Source organism: Physella acuta, unplaced genomic scaffold, assembly GCF_028476545.2.
Source record: "Physella acuta isolate Inbredline_101_S28 unplaced genomic scaffold, ASM2847654v3 ptg001279l, whole genome shotgun sequence".
NCBI classification, from domain to species: domain Eukaryota; kingdom Metazoa; phylum Mollusca; class Gastropoda; family Physidae; genus Physella; species Physella acuta.
In genome coordinates, this window is record NW_026732794.1 from 53,153 (window position 1) to 70,281 (window position 17,129).

A 17,129-nucleotide genomic window follows, 5' to 3' on the forward strand; every position below is an offset into this window, starting at 1 on the left:
TTACGCTTAGCTCAGCTGGTTAAGTTACTATCTATGTTTATAGTAGCCCCTACTTGCACAGAATGTTAGGGCCCCTAGCTCAATATATTAGGGCCCCATCTCAATATGTTAGGGCCCCTAGCTCAATATGTTAGGGCCCCTAGCTCAATATGTTAGGGCCCCATCTCAATATGTTAGGGCCCCTAGCTCAATATGTTAGGGCCCCTAGCTCAATATGTTAGGGCCCCTAGCTCAATATGTTAGGGCCCCTAGCTCAATATGTTAGGGCCCCTAGCTCAATATGTTAGGGCCCCTAGCTCAATATGTTAGGGCCCCATCTCAATATGTTAGGGCCCCTAGCTCAATATGTTAGGGCCCCTAGCTCAATATGTAAGGGCCCCTAACTCAGTTAATATACAGGGTGATAAAAACGTATAGCTTACAATGGCATCCGTATAACCCTTGCACTAAACTGTTAATTTATTTACAAGCAGCTGTTTCTCAATGGCTTTTAAGATTGGATACATTTTTTGTAAATAAACAGACACGCCAACTTCATTTTAAAAATGTAAACGTATATGTACAAAAATAATTTTTATTATTAAATAATAAATATAGTAATATTTCATTCTTGTTTTGTTTTGTTAGAAAAAGTGTGATGCGAAAAATATACGGGTCTATAGATCAAGTAATGTTATGGCTACTTTTCATTTTTTTATTAACCAGGGGAAACAACTTAAATCTGTGTTTGCAAAAGTAATTAAAATTACATAAAATTTAAATTGTAATAACAAAATATGAGTTTATTCGATCATTACGTTTAACCATTAAATGATTAGTATAAAGTGTTCTCTAATTTTATTTTTTAAAGATTTTAGAATTATTATTTGATTCTTGTTTGAAGAAAAAAACATTAGAAGTATTAAATTTTTATGTTGTACAGAATGAAAAAAACAATATGTTTTTAGTTGAACAGTCAAAACGATTAATATTGTCATTTCTAATCCATATTTCTCAAACACAAATATCTTTATTGTATTGCACCCAAAGACTTTTAAACTAAGACTAGTAACAAAATGTTCGGGAACTAAAATAACAATTCAATTAGCCTTTTTATGGGGGGTGGGGTTTTCGTAGTTATTATGGATGTGTCTATTTGTATACCGTAATGTATACTGTAATACACATCCAGTCAGGAGATCGTACCGTGTTATCGTCTTCTTTACAATCGTAGCCTGGCAGTTTTGGATCAACACAAATGCAATTCAAGATATAGCATAATGGTTTATTGTTCAACACACATCAAGATTCAACTCCTACCCTAACTACGTCCTAAGTTCTACTATCTACTATCTCTATCTAACTGTTCCCTAACTCTACATATCTCTGCCCGTTCTTTACCGCTACCTATCACCGTCTGCTGACCCACTCTTCAGTGGTCAGCTGACCGTCTCACGTGACCGGTCAGCTCTTGTATTTCCATTGGTCTAACTAACTAAGCTATACTCTGTTGCATCTAACTTCTACTTGACCTCTAACCTAAACTAGTGTCATCACACTCTATTGCACTAAAAACATAGTCTATAATGGTCTATTTAGTCCGCGTTCTGAAAGTCTATCTCATTCTATTAGTTTCTAGTGTCTCCGATTGATCAAATAAATTCTTTCTACTGTAGAGTTTAAAATTATCGGAGGTATTAGTATTCATAAACGTAATTATTTTTTGTATTTAATGTGTTCCAACCTTCAAACTCACAGTGTTTCTTTCAGACATTTTATACCTTGATGGTATACACACTTAAAACCGGAGAGTGGTGGGGCGCAGTTAAAATTGGGGTGGGGGGGGGCACAGGTTAAAGAAGATATTTACCATGTTGTTTTTATTTGGTCTGGGGTGAGGCTGTGGGTGTGCTCCGTGGGAGGACGGCGTAGTCGGATGGTATAGCATACAACTGCTAACCCGGGAGTCTCGAGTTCAAATCTGTAGAGCGTCCACCCAGCTTTGACGAGTACCTGACTCACCTTAGGGAAAGTCAAGGAGACTGGGCAGAGTGCTGACCACTCTATACCCTCATGTGCGGAGGTTACTGAAACAGATTAACTCTACTTCCTCTGCTTCATCGACCCTCAGCTTCAAAAGGTTACTTTACTTACCCACTTTACTTACCCCCATATAACCCCTACATAGAACATTACATCTTATATTTATATAACATTTCAAGTTGTATATATGGACCCTCAGTTTCAAAAGGATACTTTACTTACTTACTTTAGTTACCCCCATATAACCCCTACATATATAAATATAACTTTTCATGGACCCCTCAAACATTTTGAGCCAGGGACCCACCCGACCATAATAGGGGGGAGGGGGAGGAGCGACTGTTCTTTTTTTTTTCGCCCACTACATCCGTATCTAAATAAGTACCAAACTAGAAATAACGTCTACATATGTATGTCTATGTTGCCGCTTCAGTGGGTTTGTTCTGTACTAGTGTGACGTGTCCTAATTTAACGCATACCTGTCATCCACCGTTTCTATCCCTCCACAACCCCCCCCCAACCCCACCCACCCCTGTCCTCCCACAGTTATGCATCAACTTGACACCGGACGAGCAATCGTCAGATATTAAATGTGACAGACCGTGGAGTCAACTCTGTTCTTTTACAAACAAATAGAACAGTTATTTTGTAGCTATGCTTCTCCGGGCAGTCCGCTTTGTAATTTGGTGACAATATTTCATCTATTTTACATAACGTGGAAAACCGGACTACCGTAGTTAACAAGTAACCGTGGATTAAATGTAATGGTTACACACGCGTCAGAAGTATGAAAACACATTGAGGTTATAATTAAACTTTTTTTTTGGAATTGGTCTCGTGCTTTGTGTCAGGATGACCTTGACATTAGCTGACCTCTGGATGAAAGAAATTCAAGCCAAGGTAAGCTTTTAATTAATACCAGGTTAATTAGTCAGCTTTAATTACTGCCGTGTGACCGAGACCTTATTGAAAGATGGAGGGTGAGATGAGTTTGAAAAGTTTACAAACCGTCCATGTATTTTGTAGAGGGAAGGATCGTAATGTAAACAAACTCTTACACGCTTCACCTTAATTAAAGTAATGGAATTAATTATTAATTATTTCCACTTAATGATACATTGCGTCATGCAAATGACTTCTAGGCGAAAAATAAAATAGCTTTGATAATGCTTCAGATATGTTTTGATTTAAAGTGATATTTTACTATATCAAATAACTCAGTCATAAGTGTGTCTTTGCTACTGATGTTTTTAACATTAATACACTGGTAAACAACCATTTAAAACTGCCTGTAATTTCAACCATGCACAACTTTCTACTTCGCTGAAATCAAGGCTGATAACATAGCTACGCTAATTGGTGTTGATAGGCCATGTCAACCTTTTATGACACAGCAACAATTATTTTTGGTCACTTGTGTTATAATTAACTGTTGCTGTGTAATTGATGTACTTTAAGTTATCGGTGTTAACTTTTTTTTTTAATTTGCCAGTAGGCATGAACTTTGAATAGCACCAAACTTAAGATTAAGTCGAGCAGTAACGTAACCTATATGTTTCCTCTGTATGTTTATAGAATCTGATAGTAGTTTCGGTTTAAATTTGTCTCCAGAAGTTATCATTGATTAAATATTAGCGCTAACCTAGAATTAGAATATAGGGGTTTGATAAAAACATAACAAAAATTATGGAGATATTTTTTTTTTTAATTTACTAAAAAATATGTTCCAATGTTTTATTTCATTTAAATTTACGGTTTTAGAAAATGTCAATATTTACAATGTGTCACGTGTCACAAGTCACCTGACATGACCTCACGTGACCTGTGTCACGTGTGGTCAAGGTGAAGGCCGTGACGAGCCGTGGTGAGCGGGGTGAGAAGAACGACAAGGGAGACGACTGGAAAAGTTCGCATTAAAAATAGAAAGGGAAACAACTGGTAAAATAACACACTTGAACAAATGAATCGCGACGGTATCAACGGGTTTAGAACTACCCAAGTAACAGATGGTAGAAAATCGACATATTGTGTGTAGGCGTTCAATAATTGTTGTTTAAGGAAGAAAAAAAAGTGGGGGGGGGGGGGGGGGGCTAGGTAAACGCATCACAGGCCTGTCTATGTGAATTACGAAGAGGTTCTAACGTTTCTTCCACAAGGGGTAGATATTTTTTATCTCTGCTAATGACATGCAGGGAGCTGTACAGTAGTGAAGTGGATATCATTAGTAGTGGACATTTGATGTAGAGAAGTCCTACATTTGTATTGCTAATCCTATATATAATGTAGGTAATTAGTATGACTCATGTATTTTTGTATAGGTGGTCCTTTCTTTAAAAAAGGTTAATGTATGTAAGAAAGTTGAGTGCCGTTGTGCCCCTATGCTTAACAATGGGCACACGGGAATAACGATGATGGTAATAAAAGGATGAGTTTTATATTTCGTGTATAATATATGTAAATAGCATATGTTCGTTACGGTGAATTTACATTGTATGACGTAATTCGTGCATCGATGTTCACTGAATGGTGTAATATGTGTAAGGAATTCAACCACGGGCTGTAATTGATGTAATGGGTCGCCCTTTGTTGTTTTTGTGGGTTTTTATAAATTGAGTTTTGTCTGAGTATCGTTAACGTCTACTAGAAGGAACTAAACGTTTTTACCTGCTAATCACAATGACAATCTTAAAACGTCTTTATGTTTTCTAGTGTCTTTAAAGTACCCTTTCCGTGCATCGGGCAAGTGAAGTAGAGTTCACCTGTTTCTGTGACCTCGGATCGTGTGGTCAGCTGTTAGTGTCTACCACATGGGTTTTGTCATGTCTGGAGTCAATAATGACACACAATGTCATATGTCATGGACGACTGAGGTCAGTCCTAACGATGACACATGTCATTTCATGTTCGACAAAACTTGAATTGCCAAAAAAAAAATATTAACATTTCGTATTTGCATTCATAACCACTTACACTTCATACTTAACCTAGTTTCACTTTCACTTGCCACCTCTCACCCCCCCCCCCCCCCCACCCCATTATTCCAGCCCCTGTTTTCCTGAAAACCACGCACTATATCGCTAACTAAACGACTTCTCGTGTTTAGCTGTACACGCTAATGTGGTACCGGATTTCCTTTTCAATAGTCCTTTAGTCTAGAATATTGTCGTTTGAAAGACTTTACAAATCGGCAGTGTCCTGAGACCCCTTTACAAATGTTGTGTTCCGATATCTAAGACGTCCTGATACCTTTACACACGGGCCGAGTATAGAAGGAGGGGAAAATACGTATTTTTTTTCTTCAAGTTTATACTTCTTTTGTGTAAGTAGATAGAAGAGAATACTTAGTGGAATATGGTGAGGTGGATGGTGGGGGTTGAATCGAAATGTTTCAGTAATGGACTAAAGGGGACACCTTGTCGCGTGTTCAGTGAAGCGTGACGGGCCTCAAACACACCGGATGTGTACGCCGGGTTCGGTTCTGGAACTGGCGGTCCCGTGTCAAGGTCAAAGACTCCCAGAAGACAGCTGCATACCCACACATTCTGACATCCCCTCCCCGGGATCCGGACAAAGGTGTTTACCGTTACTGTAGATGTGTGTCACGATGTAGACTCGTTCAACCACTCGGCACAGATTCTTTTTTTCCTATCAAATGTAGCATCCATGGGCGAATCCCGTCCACCCACAAAATACCTGCCCCTGCCCTCCCCCACTAGGCCTACTTTGTGTGTTGGGGGGGGGGGGGGGGGGGGGGGGAGCAATGTATTGCTTGACACCAGATCAACAAGTGGCGCGCTGTGTCCTGAGATTGTTTTTGTTTAGAGAGGGTGAAGGGAAATTAACCTTTGTTAAACAAGTGACGTCGCTTCTGTTACCTCCCCTGTCACATGAACTAGCTTCTGTTACCTCCCCTATCACATGAACTAGCTTCTATTACCTCCCCTGTCACATGAACTAGCTTTTGTTACCTCCCCTGCCACATGAACTAGCTTCTGTTACCTCCCCTGTCACATGAACTAGCTTCTGTTACCTCCCTTGTCACATGAACTAGCTTCTGTTACCTCCCCTGCCACATGAGCTAGCTTCTGTTACCTCCCCTGCCACATGAACTAGCTTCTGTTACCTCCCCTGCCACATGAACTAGCTTCTGTTACCTCCCTTGTCACATGAACTAGCTTCTGCTACCTCCCCTGCCACATGAACTAGCTTCTGTTACCTCCCCTGCCACATGAACTAGCTTCTGTTACCTCCCCTGCCACATGAACTAGCTTCTGTTACCTCCCCTGCCACATGAACTAGCTTCTGTTACCTCCCTTGTCACGTGAACTAGCTTCTGTTACCTCCCCTGTTACATGAACTAGCTTCTGTTACCTCCCCTGTCACATGAACTAGCTTCTGTTACCTCCCATGTCACTGAAGATTTCTAGAAGAGTCGACGCCCTATTACATTTTTGGAGAGCGTATTTGAAAAAGTATTCCTATAAAATCGCAGGTCCGACTATGTAGTACCGTATCAAGATTTTGGGAATCGATTAGGGGGTTATGATGAAGGTTAGGGCAGGGCTAAGATAGAAAAAGGGTCGGGTTTAGATTTAAGGACACAGGTAGAGTAGCAGTTAGGCTAGTTATTCATGATCGATGTTAGGGTGAGTGTTATGATCAGGGTTAGGATTAAGGTTGGATTCCAGAAAAAGGCTCGGGATTAGTTTAAGGCAATTGTTGGAATTGGCGTTAGGATTAAAGTTTGGATTAGGTTATATATTACTATCAGGATTAGGTTTAATTGAGACAACTGTTTAGAAAATTCTAAGGGCATGAGTGTTGAGTACATATGCTAATAACACTCTACCGAAAGGTGTTACCGTGAAAAGTGTAAAAGTTACCACAAACTTGACGGTTATAATGATGATTCCTATTAGAGCCTGAAGCTGTTTACTTTTATGCTTCTAGATTCTAAAGCGATGACGGAATGACACACTACCTAGCAGTGGCGTAGGCAAGGGGGTGGGGATAGGGGGTTATAACCCCTCCCATGGACTCACACCCCAATATATATATATATATATATATATATATATATATATATATATATATATATATATATATATATATATATATATATATATATATATATATATATATATGATTGTATACATAAGGAAAAATATTTGAACCCCTCCCATGACTAATTCCTGGCTACGCCACTGCTACTTAGCGGCTTAAATTATAGATTCCTATTACAAACTGTAACACACATAGAACCGAAGTTGTTGTTTACTTTTATGTTTCTAGATTCTATATCGATGACGGAATGACACACTACCTAGTGGCTTATATCATAGATTCCTATTACAGCCTGTAACACACATAGAACCGAAATTGTTGTTGTTTAGAGGTTGTTCAGACACCAGAGGTTGTTGACTCTTGAAATTACTTGTTTCTCTTTTTTTTTTCATCGCTGTCTCATGACTGATTAATCTATGTCATTATTGACGTTTAATTACCTCCCCTCCCACGATACATAATTTGTTATGCCTAAATCTCAATCTGTCTTCTATGTTTTGGTTTAGATTATCAATTAAATTTTTTAACTAATTTTTTTTTATTTTTGTGAACTTGCCATATCATTACAATAACTGATGACAAACGTTGTCTAACAAGATCCAAATATTTGTCATTGCCCAAAACACAACAGTTGCCTAGCAACGGGGGCGTGTCTGTGTATAGTGCAACAGGTGTCAAGTCTCCTCCATCAACGTCAGGTGCTATGTTAATTTTTTAACCTTTATTTTTTATACACGAGTTAAAACAGGGTTTTTCAAGAGAGTTTTTATGCAAAATTGGTTGCTTCAAGTTATTGTTAGTCATAAATATTTGTACGATTAAAGTTCGTCCATTGTTTAATGTATTTGCTTCACTGTTGTTCAAAGGATGTTCTAGTTAGTTCTTATTTGTTACTGAACTCATTGTCTACTATAAGTCGGATCTTACTTAACTTATCCTATTATTGGCTATTATCCCAGGGAGAACTTCTTCTTCTTCGTTCTTAATTAAGTATATGATTGAGGATTCAAACAACAAGCCCAACTTCGTGTATGAACTGTGTGACGTGGATCTTAGCACCTGTGTAGAATTCAAAAAGTTGCTTTATGTATCTGTTGTACCAAAGTGGTGTCAGTGTTTTATGATCGTGTACAGCTGTTCGATATATTCTTGTTGGATACGGTTTGTATAGCGGGCAGTTCTTCTTTGTATGGCCTTGACACGTCACACAAGACAAATATATCCACACGGTAACCAGACCAGCATTCATATAACTGGCCTAAGTTATCCAGGCCTTGTTTCAACCCCCCCCCCCCTTCCCCGCGCCCGACCGCAACACGACCCCAGCTGACCACACTTAACCTTAGGGGCGGGTTCCATGACCTATGACCTTACCAGCTTGGAGACTTAAATAGCTGGACGACTAACTTATTCTTTCCTATTGAAACGTGTAGCTAGTTAGTGGACTTACAGTCATTACATTAGGGCTATTCATAAAACAACTACTAAAACATAACCTACAATTAAACAATATAATAAAGAAACAAGGGGCTTCGCTACACCTAATAGAACACTCCCAGTTTACAACCGATCACATTTAACTGCGGTGGAGGGAAAAATCATACTACTTCAAAGTACAATAAAATTTGTTTGTAATAAACTACAATGTGTAAAATAGGAATTATACTTGAAGTAAAATTAAGTAATTGTTATTAGCACATAAATTATTATTGACATTTTAGTTTAGTCGTAATTTTTCAAATTTCTCAAAATTACAAATATACATTTTAATGCACTTGGAAAAACGATCCTTCAGTGCGCACCAAAAATAATTGCACCGACGATTTGCACCAAAATAAAAGCCGCACCAATGTAACACGAACTAAAATAAACATGTACCTAGGTAAACTTGCACCGGAGAACACTTTTGTGTTTCTTTTATTTTTATTTTAGTGCAACATTTTTTACGAATAAAATTTGTCAGGCGTAGTTTTTAGAAAGATATTATTTAAGGAATTTGATTCCCTCCCAACTTTGCCTCGCCTACTTTTTCTGCCGTCTGCTCAACTCGACGTCCGGATGTGAGGATGTGAAGCCATCTGTATCTTGTAGTTACCTCCCATCCATCTTAACCCCCACAGAACCCACAACTTATCCCACATACTTAACCCTCACATAACCCACCAACTAACCCTCACATAACCCACCAACTTAACCTGCCACATTTATCAAAAACCACATCTTGATACCAACCACCTGCAGCGAAACCACATCCTCCACCTGTAACGAACGCCCCCCCCCCCCCTCACCTGTAACGAAACCATCCCCCCCACACACACACACATGTAACAAAACAACCCCCATCCACCCCACCCCCACTTTACGAATCCACACTCCACAACACACACCTGTAACGACCCCCACCCCCACACCTGAATAATTTCCCACACCTTGCCTCGTGTTTTGATGAGATCTGCTCCAACGTCTGTATCTATTTATAGCTTCTCGAAGATTCCTTTCATGTTTTTATTTTATTTCTGGTGCTCATGGGTCACAACCCAGACCCAGCCCGGGTCTGATGAGGGGGGGGAGGTCTCATGGCTTACTTCTGGTGCTAATGTAAGGATCCCATAGCTTACTTCTGGTCGTATGTAGTGATACCATAGCTTAAAATTTTTTTCTATAATTACTTCTAAAAAATGTACTGAGAATAATTAATAGTTTAATCGGATTAAGCGATTAAACGCTACTGAAAGATTGAGAATGTAAACGGGAAATTTAGATCGGTGTGTGTAATTTGTGATATAAAACAGATAAGCAGATTCGTGATTCAAACGCATGTTATAACGTTAACCTTTACCGCCTAACGTTAATTAGTTCCACAGCCCCGCTCACACACACATACACACACACACAAACTATAACTTAAGCATAGTTATGTTCAGTTCCATACATACACGCACACCCCACATACACAAAAACGCACACTATCAATAGCATAATTCTTTAAAAACAAAAACGTATTTTGTAAAATTATTATTCTTTGCACTGTACCGAAATGCTAAATGAGGATACCCCCTCCCCCTTCCCCACTCTTCTCTACATTATCGTAGGGAATTTAAAGTTCTTTGTTTAGTTGTATGTAAGTTCGACTGAACTTACACAAAAATAGTTTGACTGATTTATGATTGTCTAAAATAGCGCTAAACACCGCGTCATAGCAATAACATAACGTCATTAGGGCTACTTCGGCGTGACGTCTGGTTACATGGTTGACGGCGTAATGAGGTCAGAGTTCACGAAGGATAGTCCGTCATCGTTGAACTAATCAGTACAGGTGTAAAGATGTATAGGTGTAAAGATGTATAGGTGTAAAGATGTATAGGTGTAAAGATGTATAGGTGTAAAGATGTACAGGTGTAAAGATGTACAGGTGTAAAGATGTATAGTTGTAAAGATGTATAGGTGTAAAGATGTACAGGTGTAAAGATGTACAGGTGTAAAGACGTATAGGTGTAAAGATGTATAGGTGTAAAGATGTATAGGTGTAAAGATGTACAGGTGCAAAGACGTATAGGTGTAAAGACGTACAGGTGTAAAGACGTATAGGTGTAAAGATGTATAGGTGTAAAGATATATAGGTGTAAAGATGTACGGGTGTAAAGATGTACAGGTGTAAAGACGTATAGGTGTAAAGATGTATAGGTGTAAAGATATATAGGTGTAAAGATGTACGGGTGTAAAGATGTACAGGTGCAAAGACGTACAGGTGTAAAGATGTATAGGTGTAAAGATGTACAGGTGTAAAGATGTACAGGTGTAAAGATGTACAGGTATAAAACGTATAGGTTTAAAGATGTATAGGTGTAAAGACGTATAGGTGTAAAGGATGTTTTCTTTAATAAACTTGGCAGTTGAAGGTAATTGAGGATTGGCAGTCGAAACACGTGTTGAGAGATCATTCACATATTTATGTACACAAACTGTTCACTTCTGATAATACAAACACATTTATGTTCGCACATAAAAATTACATTATAGAATATGTACAAAAGTACAAAAAGACACACACACACACACACACACATATATATATATATATATATATATATATATATATATATATATATATATATATATATATATATATATATATATATATACTCTTTTGTCATATCGTGGATTGGATTAAATTATTAATTTTAATTCTAATATAGATCTAGTAGCTAACATGTCAATCGCAGGTGACTTAATGTAAGAAGCTTTTCACTCCGCTCCCCCTCACTCCCTCCACCCACACACAGAACCCCACTCTACCTCGACACACACACACTGACCTACCATAGCAGTTGTGTGTGTGTTTCAAACAGCCCTAGATTTAGAGTGTTGTAATACAGGGAACAAAAAGACCGTTGCAATACGTCAACAACAGCTTACAAGTTCTACAACTCCAATACTAGAAGAGTCACCAAGTCTCGACCCCTGCAACCTATCGGCGCAGTAAGCCTAGCACTATTCACCACAATCGCGACGTAGTTCTTACAACTAGACGTGCTTACGTCCCTTGCCACAACCGCATTGCTTACGTCCCTTTACATGACCGGAACCTATTAAACCAGGTCAAAGCGGTGTCATCCTAGTGTTGTTAATTAGCGACAGGGGGGAAAAGACTTTCGTTATCAAGATGTTGGAAGGTGTGAATTCGTTCCGTTTTCATTTCGAGACGTGTTGGAGATTGTGTTATCTCAAGTGTAGTGCTGTGCTAGTGTTTTTTTTTTAGCCCTGTTGGCTAAATTACATTTCCGCTGTTGTTTCCAGTTTGTGACTTTTTTTTTCACATTGTAGTCGGCACGATTCCTATTAGTAGGAAGGATATTTAAGTGAGTTAAATAAGTCGTCTTTGGTTATTTGATCTGTGTTCTTCATAGGATTTTTGTAAGATTCTTTAAATCATAGATTCCGACTATTGTATTTATTTTCTAGCTTTCAGTTATATATCTATCCATCTATAAAGGTAATTTTAATGTACATGTAGGGCCTATATATATATATATATATATATATATATATATATATATATATATATATATATATATATAGGCCTGTAGGGTATCCCTCTATATATATATATATATATATATATATATATATATATATATATATATATATATATAAAATTGTTGTAAATTTACCGAGGATTTTAAAGTGTTTTACAGTCGTATATTTTGTGGTTTTTTACTGTGAGAAATTAATTTCCTTTATATAGTGGATTCAGTCAAAGAAGGGTAAGATCTCTAACTAAAACATAATGTAGTATACTACAACCTACTTCTAATGCACGTTAACTTTTCTAATTATATTTTAACATCATATTTCATCCTTTAAGTAAATAGAGTAGAAAAAAAGGCCCATACCGTGTGAAAAAAAAACCCGTTGTATTTACATAGACACGGCTTGTGGTTAAGGGGGAGTGGGAGGGGCAGGGAAACGTTGAAACACAAGACCTACGTGATAGTACAAGCGTTGCTCAGGTCTGTTAGACTGGGCGTGTCCGTCTGGAACAATCGTTGGCCGTGTGGTGTATCACGTGACCAAAACACGACGTGTGTTATCGTATTAGGTGGGATTTGTTTTGTGTTTTTTTGTTCAATGTAGACGCTAGCTAATCTTGACTGGATCAATAATTGTTTTAAGTTAAACGATGCATTGATTTTTGTGTTGGCCTTCCCCCCCACCCACCCTCCTCTCTTTCTGTGTTTTACGTATGTATACCAGCTTAGGTGTAACAATCACTTGATGGAAAAGGGGGGAGAGGGTAGGCCTAATTTTTATCAAAATTAATTATATGTACCTACATAGACGTATTCAATGCAATTATGTTCCTCATATCTCTACTAGAGCATTAACCATGAGACTAACCCTAATCCAGACTTAACAACGAAAATGCCTTTGAAAACAGAACTCGATAAGAACACTATAGGAGACAGAATGAAACTGTTATTTAGAGTCAAACAAGACAAAAAACAACAGATACTATGAAATGTGGGCGTGATTTTTTTTTATCAACCTCAAAGATTAAGTTCGCTCCACACTGCTTTGATTTTCAATACATGCCTCTAATTAGATCTAATCAAAACATGGCGTTAATTAGATCTAATTTAAACATGTCTCTAGTTAGTTAGATCTAATATTTATACCAACATGGCACTAGATCTAAAATCTAAAGAAAACCATTCCATATGTCGCACTACACAAAACACTATGGCCTTCTTATTCCCATCAAACTATTTTTATTTTTTACATAGCACAGCTGTCACTGTTGTGTAGATGTACTGCTAGCCACAAGCGGGAACCACGTGATCACCACTAGAAAGCCATTTGTTAAGTTTACAACACCGAAACCTCACGATTCAAGTTTTAATCTGATTAGTAGGGCCTATACTTCGATTTTTAAAAATCTCCAATTTCCAATAATTTCAATAAGCTAGAACTCTATCATAAACATTCGCATTTTTATACGAAACTGTTCTTTGTGATTTCTAAACATTAAGGAACTGCAGTATTTCAACATATATATTTTACTTGTATTCGATCATATATAGGATCATATCGTATACGAGGTATGTTTACATCTAAATAACGGTCCACAATAACTATACATAGGTATATAAAGCCTCTCCCCCCCTAGTTTTCACTAGGTAATGCGACATAATTGAATATGTAAATATTGTTATGTAATGGAGTATATAAGGAGGCATCGACTGGTTTGATAGACCGGCTGTTTGTTCATCCTCTTATAACGACCAAAACACGACCACTAATGTTATAAAAAGAACACACTTCCGTGTTTGCGTGAAGCACACAAGTGTGTTGAGATAACACACATGGTTTGTGCTAATAATAAAAATATTCCATTCGTACCATCGTTCTATGGTTCAGTCACGACGCCATTCTGGTTTTTTTTTTTTACCTCAGTGTGTGAAATCAGGGCGCTCTAGCAACAGACAAGGTATGCTGTAGTGGTGTTGGTCCCCGTGTGTAGTCATGCGTGACGGTGCATTCACTGCAGGAGGCGTGTACCTGTCGCAGGTCCTGTTGCAGGTCCTGTTGCTGGTCCTGTCGCAGGTCCTGTCGCAGGTCCTGTTGCTGGTAGTGTCGCAGGTCCTGTTGCTAGGTCCTGTTGCTGGTACTGTCACAGGTCCTGTTGCTGGTACTGTCACAGGTCCTGTTGCTGGTACTGTTGCAGGTCCTGTTGCTGGTCCTGTTGCTGGTAGTGTCGCAGGTCCTGTTGCTAGGTCCTGTTGCTGGTACTGTCACAGGTCCTGTTGCAGGTCCTGTTGCAGGTCCTGTCACAGGTCCTGTTGCTGGTACTGTTGCAGGTCCTGTTGCTGGTACTGTTGCAGGTCCTGTTGCAGGTCCTGTTACTGGTACTGTCACAGGTCCTGTTGCTGGTACTGTCGCAGGTCCTGTTGCTGGTACTGTTGCAGGTCCTGTTGCTGGTACTGTTGCAGGTCCTGTTGCAGGTCCTGTTGCTGGTACTGTCACAGGTCCTGTTGCTGGTACTGTCACAGGTCCTGTTGCTGGTACTGTTGCAGGTCCTGTTGCTGGTACTGTTGCAGGTCCTGTTGCAGGTCCTGTTGCTGGTACTGTCACAGGTCCTGTTGCTGGTACTGTCGCAGGTCCTGTTGCAGGTCCTGTTGCAGGTCCTGTTGCAGGTCCTGTTGCTGGTACTGTCACAGGTCATGTTGCTGGTACTGTCACAGGTCCTGTCGCAGGTACTGTTGCAGGTCCTGTTGCAGGTCCTGTTGCTGGTACTGTCACAGGTCCTGTTGCAGGTCCTGTTGCAGGTCCTGTTGCAGGTCCTGTCACAGGTCCTGTTGCTGGTACTGTTGCAGGTCCTGTTGCTGGTACTGTTGCAGGTCCTGTTGCAGGTCCTGTTACTGGTACTGTCACAGGTCCTGTTGCTGGTACTGTCGCAGGTCCTGTTGCTGGTACTGTTGCAGGTCCTGTTGCTGGTACTGTTGCAGGTCCTGTTGCAGGTCCTGTTGCTGGTACTGTCACAGGTCCTGTTGCTGGTACTGTCACAGGTCCTGTTGCTGGTACTGTTGCAGGTCCTGTTGCTGGTACTGTTGCAGGTCCTGTTGCAGGTTCTGTTGCTGGTACTGTCACAGGTCCTGTTGCTGGTACTGTCGCAGGTCCTGTTGCAGGTCCTGTTGCTGGTCCTGTTGCAGGTCCTGTTGCTGGTACTGTCACAGGTCCTGTCGCAGGTCCTGTTGCAGGTCCTGTTGCTGGTACTGTCGCAGGTCCTGTTGCAGGTCCTGTTGCAGGTCCTGTTGCAGGTCCTGTTGCTGGTACTGTCGCAGGTCCTTTTGCTGGTACTGTCGCAGGTCCTGTTGCTGGTACTGTTGCTGGTACTGTCGCAGGTCCTGTTGCAGGTCCTGTTGCAGGTCCTATCGAAGTCCTGTTGCTGGTACTAATGCAGGTCCTGGTGCTGATACTGCTGTTTGTCCTGTTGCTGGTACTTTTGTAGGTCCGATCGAAGTCCTATTGAGGGTCCTGTTTTAAATCTTTTTACAGTTCCAGTGATGATTCTGTTTCTTGCTGTTTGTACTTCAGCTAATCCTGTTGCAGGTCCTATAAAGGTCCTCTTCCAGTTCCTATTGCAAGACTAGTTGCAAGTCCTGCTAATGTCTTTTTGCAAGTCCTGCTGTTGGTCCTGTTGTTGCTACTGTGTTGGTCCTGCAGTTTTTCCTGTTTTTGGCATTGTTGCAAGTCCTATATCATGTCTTTCTTCTTGTGTGTTTCTCCCGTGTAAGAAAATGCTGATTTACATTCGCCTTGATAAGAATTACTTTTGGCGCAATGAAATGAATTACATTCGCCTGGTTAAATACGAACTAGCAGTCCCTGTATTTCTTTCAATACATTAGCCGTGTTCAACTGAATCAAGTTCGTCAGTGTAAATGTAAACTAGAACTACTGCCGAGTCGATACATTTATAAGAAGCTAATAATAATATCTTAAATTTTGCTATATTGCAAATTGAATATAAATTTTGTGACTCTTATTTTGAAATTTACTAAAGAATATTTTCAATCACAAATATTCACATTTTGAGTGTTGATCTCTACCCGTGCTTAACTTTCGCAAACACTTGTATGAAAATAAAATATATTCAAGCTTCGTTATTCAGCCTAGTGGCCATACAAAAGTAAATAATGCCCGTCTTTTTTTTTCCTCTTTAGTTTGTCCCATGCATTTCCAGCATCCACCATCACCCTCTCGATTGATACTTCTCAAGTTTAAAATGTTATCCCTTTTTCTCTCCCCTTGTGGGTTCCACTCTAAAGCTAAGGATAACGTGCCTTATTTTAAGGGATGGGGGGAGTAGGGGTCATAGTCACCCCCCACCCCTCAAAATTTCTTTTTAAAATTTCTGTCTGTGTCGTGCTCTGTCGTCAGAACTGTAAGGCATGTATTAGGAATTGTGTCAGTGCTAAATACAAGTCTTGTTATACAGTAATAGGATGTGTCTCATTCCCACGTGTCTCATGTCCTTGTGTCTCAAAACTGTGTGACTTTCTGCTACGTGTCTTATTTCCATGTGTCTTATATCTATGTATCTTATTTCCATGTGTCTCATGTCCTTGTGTCTCAAAACTATGTGACTTTATGATGTGTGTCTTATTTCAATGTGTCTCATGTCTATGTGTCTTATTTCCATGTGTCTCATGTCTATGTATCTTATTTCCATGTGTCTCATGTCTATGTATCTTATTTCCATGTGTCTCATGTCTATGTGTCTTATTTCCATGTGTCTCATGTCTATGTGTCTTATTTCCATGTGTCTCATGTCTATGTGTCTTATTTCCATGCGTCTCATGTCTATGTATCTTATTTCCATGTGTCTTATGTCTATGTATCTTATTTCCATGTGTCTTATGTCTATGTATCTTATTTCCATGTGTCTCATGTCTATGTGTCTTATTTCCATGTGTCTCATGTCTATGTGTCTTATTTCCATGTGTCTCATGTCTATGTGTCTTATTTCCATGTGTATCATG

General features: G+C 39.4%; 1 protein-coding gene across 5 annotated transcripts in view; it reads left to right on the forward strand.

Moving 5' to 3' along the window:
* LOC131957929 (pleckstrin homology domain-containing family G member 5) overlaps nucleotides 1-17,129 on the forward strand; it is a 99,287-nt gene that overhangs the window by 23,701 nt on the left and 58,457 nt on the right. Inside the window, exon 1 of one of the 5 annotated variants that reach the window (XM_059322786.1) lies at nucleotides 2,758-2,922. The exons of 2 other annotated variants lie outside the window; for them this stretch is intronic. In XM_059322786.1, the coding sequence (XP_059178769.1) occupies nucleotides 2,875-2,922 (48 nt within the window). In that variant the 5' untranslated portion in view covers nucleotides 2,758-2,874. Of the gene's footprint in view, nucleotides 1-2,757; nucleotides 2,923-11,663; nucleotides 11,946-17,129 lie in introns of those variants that run through there. 2 more of the 5 variants (XM_059322784.1, XM_059322782.1) reach the window with 2 other exon arrangements.